Source organism: Palaemon carinicauda, chromosome 34, assembly GCF_036898095.1.
Source record: "Palaemon carinicauda isolate YSFRI2023 chromosome 34, ASM3689809v2, whole genome shotgun sequence".
Classification (NCBI taxonomy): Eukaryota; Metazoa; Arthropoda; class Malacostraca; order Decapoda; family Palaemonidae; genus Palaemon; species Palaemon carinicauda.
The window spans coordinates 39,094,871-39,099,870 of NC_090758.1; the positions used below are offsets into that span (position 1 = coordinate 39,094,871).

Sequence of the window (5,000 nt, forward strand, 5' to 3'; positions counted from 1 at the left end):
TAAAAAATACAGACTTATATCTAATCTCAGTTAATATTTATTCATGATAATCGAGTTATAAATTCTACAAATGTCACTTCGGATATATACATTCACAAACAGAAATTACAATAAAATCCTTTTCTATAATAATCTTTTTGATATCAAGAGAAGAATTTTTTTCTCGAAAGAAAAGCTAACCCACCCTCACACCTACCGGAAAAAGACTCAATAGCTTTCTCCGAATAGACTGCCGGTGACCCTATTACTTCATAATATTCGTCAATAAACTGTAAATCACCAAGTCTGTTTTCTGTATCAAATGATTCTTGTCAAAATATAAAGTCATACTAACTTTCTGCAAACTCTCTGATCAAATCAATATTTTTCGCCAAAGAGCAACAATTATATATACAAACTTTCAATGCTATAATAAAAAGAAAGCAAAATTAAAAATATCAAGAATAATAGAAGATAAAAAAAATAGTTTCAATGATAAAATCAGAAGTTTTTTTTCTCAATGTCTCTTTTTGTGATATTTATTAACTATGACAGAGTTAAATAAGCATTCCCTTTCGTCTAGATTTACTGTTAGTTTGAAAACTTTGCTCTCTGAACTGAAGATTTCGAACTCTTCTATCTTAATAAAATTTATATCAATGACTTTTTTAACACAACTTTTAATATCATTTGAGTCAACATCTATATCCGCTCCAAGAAGAGGTCCAGTGGCAGGCGAAACTTTAGAGCATTTCTACTTATACACATCTCTTCGTACTGACGAAGATTACTCCTGTAATATATATATGTATATATATATATATATATATATATATATATATATATATATATATATATATATATATATATATATATATATAATTTCCAAATTCTACTTAACTTACCTATTGTCTGATTTGTTTTATTCAATCATTCATTGAACTCCAATTCTCAATACCCTGTATAAGCGATCATAGTTCCTAAATATTTAAATGATTTTAACTCATTAATCTTTTCTCCTTCCAATGATATTCCATCTCCAATTCCATATATCGTTCTCATCATCTTTGTCCTCTTTCTATTTTTCTTGAACTCAAACTCGTGTGGTATTTAATGCATTCTGGTAAGAAAACGCTCTAAATACATTGGAGTTTTGCTAATAAGGACAGCGCCATCTCCATATCCAAGAACCACTAATTTCCTGCTACCAACCCAGTTCAATACATCTCCTCTATCCCCAACTGTTCTATGCATTACAAAATCCACCAGGAGGATGAACAACATAGTTGACAACACATTTCCAAAAGTACTCCGCTGTTCACTGGAAATTCATTAGACACCATTAACTCCGCACTTGCTATGTTCATGTTCCCTAGTCTTCGTTAGTGCCTTAGCCTCTAGAGTCTATACCATGGTCTCCCACTGCCTTAGGATAGAGTTCTCTTGTTTGGGGGTACACTCTGGCACACTATTATATCACATTTCTTCTTCTCTTGTTTTATTTAAAGTTTTTCTAATTTATTTAGAAAATATTTATTTCAATGATATTAATGTTCTTAAGATATTCTATTTTTCCTTGTTTCCTCTCCTCACTGGGCTATGTTAAAAGGAACTCCAAGATAACGAAGGACTCTTCACAAAATTGGCCGGTGCACACTATCAAAGGTTGTTTCAAAGTCCACAAATAACATAAAAAAACTAATTTCCATGTTTCATATATTACTGCATATCATTTATTAAAAGTAAAATTTGGTCAATAAAACTTCTACCTTTTCTAAATACTGTTTTTCCATCCCTCACCTTTTCTTCAATATTTCTCTTTAGTCAATTTAGAATAAGAATCCTATATATTTTCATGACAACTGACGTAAGTATGATGCCTCTGTAATTATTTTGTTTGTCTTTTACCCCGACACCCCTAGCCCCCTTTCATCAGATTTTGTCTCTTCATGCCACATTTTACAAAATAACTTATCAAGTATTCTGGGATTCACTTAATTTTCAGCCAGTTCTATCTCAGCAGTTATTCCACCATGACCAAGGGCTTTCCATCTCCTGAGTTTTTCAATACTAGCTTCGATTTCAAACACACTGAATTAATCCATAGGACATCAAGATGTTCATCAGCTTCATGCATATCAATCAAAATATTCCCTTTGTCTCTTCTATTTATGACCTCAATTTGCCTTTCTTCATCCTCGGTTGTTAAAACAGACCAATCTCTCTTTTTTTATGGCCATATGCTCCATATACTTGGCTCCCATATAAATTTCAACAATAATTCTATGCGAAATTCTTACATCAACTGCTCCCTGAATTCATAGATTTGTCCTGTCTAAATATTCCCTCCAGTCATGCTTCGCTTTTGTTTTGATACTGGATTACTTAGCACCCACTACTTTGGAATTTTCCTAACTTCCTCGACAACCTTCAACATTCAATATCTGTCTTTGTTTCTTTTTATAGTATCCTAAGTATCACTTGATACCCATGGCTTCTCCCTTTAAGTGCATGTCCCTAAATATCACACCATTCTTCATTAATTGTCTGTCCTTCATCTCTCAAAGTCTCTAAGACTTCAAATCGATTCCTACATTCAATTGCAAATGTTTCTCTGTGATCATCTTCCAGAACCTTGGTTGTATCGAACCTAGGTATTCTATCTACATTTCTGTTGAGTGCTTTCACTTTTAATTTCAGTGTGTCAACGAGGACTTGGTGATCAACTACCAATGTCTGCACTTCGCAGGCTTCTTACCATTGTGGCCTCCTCTCTTTATTAATGGTTATGTGATCTATTTTATTTCAGAAATTGCCACATAGTGAAGTCCAGGTATATTTGTTGATGTACTTTTGCTGGAAAAGAGTACCTCCAATGACAAGATTTCAATTAGACGAGTTTCTGAACATCAACGTAAACTGTTTGAAGAACTGTATGGAGATCACACGCTTCTGATTCAACGGTTTTTAATCAGGTTTGGACAAAGAACCGCCAAATCCAAGTATAGAAATAATTATTCCATCTTTAGTGACTACAAAATACACCAGTCTCCCTCCTTGTTACCCTGGTCATCAAATTTGATTAAATATAGGACAAAGAGGTCTGGATTTTTTTTATAACATTCCAGCCACCCGTTGAGATACTACAACTAGAGAATTATTGGGTCCTCGGACTTGACTAGCCAGACAGTATTACATTGGATCCCTCTCCCTGGTTACGGCTCCTTTCTCCTTCGCCTACAAATAAACCCATTAGTCGGGCCTATTCTCTTCCCATTCTCCTCTGTTCTCATAGAGTTGGCAAAACTGTGATTACCAGACAATTTTCTCTCTCTCTCTCTCTCTCTCTCTCTCTCTCTCTCTCTCTCTCTCTCTCTCTCTCTCTCTCTCTCTCTCTCTCTCTCTCAAAATATATGTCCTTTGACAGTGACGATTTAACAGTAAATGAGCAATACGTGATATGAAATGTTGAATTCTCTGAGCGAAAAAGATAAAATGAGAGTGTATGTCCTGTAGAGAGTAAATGTAAAGTATACAAAATTCAAATGCAATGATATCTTTAAAAATTGAAACAAGAACAACGAAAGTGGAAACAGCCCAGTGTCACTAAGCCTTTCAAGCACAGCATGTTCATCCTACTGATAATGCCAGTGAGATATGCATACTACGTTGCAGTACTTAGGTGAACTAAGGAAATATCTGGTGTCGATATACATCTAACATTGTAAACAGATAAGGTGACAATACAGTAAATTGAACTGTTACCATATGGAGAGGGATATGGATTTCATACCAACATAATAATAGTATTGATAATAATATTAGTCCAAAACATTCCCATGATTTTGACAGATGGAGAGTGGATGGTTGTTTTAATATATATATAAAAAAATTAGCCGAAATTGCAAATATTTTCCAGTATCAAATAAAATGTCCTGCAGTGGACAATAAAAACCAAACTGTACAAATCTAGTGTCATGCATAAAATGAAAATGTTCTATAAAGTGAATAATCAATATCAAATAAGTCTACATTGATATCATTATGCATACACGTAGCGCATTCAGCCACACCCCTACACAAAGAGTACACATTTGTGCTAATTTTCATTATCATAATTTAAAAAAAAAGGATATTTTCAAAAAAAAAAAAAAAAAAAAAAAAAATTTAGAGCTAATAACTACAAATCAAGGTCGTTTGTCCATTCCTTATAAGACACCAAACCCATTACAATAAATCCTTTGGTGTCGTATCCACTTACTTGGTAATGGGAGTAGATTCCGGCCGGGTGAGGCCGATGCCACAGCGCCAAAATTGCCATTTCATTCCGGTACCACATGATGAACCTCCCAGGTGCATTGGGTCCTGAAGGCAGTAGGGGGAGATTAACAAATGTAAGGTTTATAAACATGCATTAAAATACACAATTTTTCCGTGTATTTAGGATAATTAAAATAAACCCACGTTTTCGTTTCATGAAGAAGAAAGGAGACGGTCCCTTCGAAAGCAGAAAATTTATTCATTTCCTTTTCTTTACGTATATTACGTATAAACATAAACGCAAATGCGAGGACCAAAAAGTAAAAAAAGGCAAGGTCTTTAAGTAAGTATTTGAATGCAGATTTTTGCACATTAACAAAAGAAAATATTAAATCATAAATAAACATTAAAAGCCGCAAATAGCTCATGAATGTTCACAAAACAAATGGGAATCATAAAAGAACAAGTTATTGAATGATTTCACATTACCTGATATTTCATGGGGCTCTGAAAATTTCTCCAAATTTAAGATTTTAAAATTTTCAAGAAACTGGTTTTAAATTTAGGATATGAGTCTTTCATTATCACAAACTTTTAATTTAATCTTTTTTATTTATATATAAACCATATGTTTTGTTTATCTATTTATTATTTTCGATAGGAAATATATTGTTCTTCCCAGATTTATTTAGCCACCTCTATATGAGCCAAGCTTGATTCATTGAGATGGTTAATCTCCTTCCTTTTTTAATAATAAATAA

At 33.2% G+C, this 5,000-nt stretch overlaps 3 protein-coding genes across 28 annotated transcripts in view; 1 reads left to right on the plus strand and 2 right to left on the minus strand.

Moving 5' to 3' along the window:
* LOC137627117 (tyrosine-protein phosphatase 10D-like) overlaps nucleotides 1-5,000 on the plus strand; it is a 616,151-nt gene that overhangs the window by 341,635 nt on the left and 269,516 nt on the right. The window lies entirely within an intron of this gene.
* Nucleotides 1-5,000, minus strand: part of LOC137627116 (uncharacterized) — a 486,416-nt gene that overhangs the window by 125,526 nt on the left and 355,890 nt on the right. The window lies entirely within an intron of this gene.
* LOC137627115 (tyrosine-protein phosphatase 10D-like) overlaps nucleotides 1-5,000 on the minus strand; it is a 124,610-nt gene that overhangs the window by 75,034 nt on the left and 44,576 nt on the right. For 7 of the 11 annotated variants that reach the window (XR_011041101.1, XR_011041103.1, XM_068358150.1 and 4 more), the window contains one exon: nucleotides 4,241-4,344. The exons of 1 other annotated variant lie outside the window; for it this stretch is intronic. Coding sequence is in view for 5 of the 10 variants with exons in the window: in XM_068358150.1 (XP_068214251.1) it covers nucleotides 4,241-4,344 (104 nt within the window). In the remaining 5 variants the exon portion in view is untranslated. Of the gene's footprint in view, nucleotides 1-4,240 lie in introns of all 11 variants that reach the window. 3 more of the 11 variants (XR_011041105.1, XR_011041102.1, XR_011041104.1) reach the window with 1 other exon arrangement.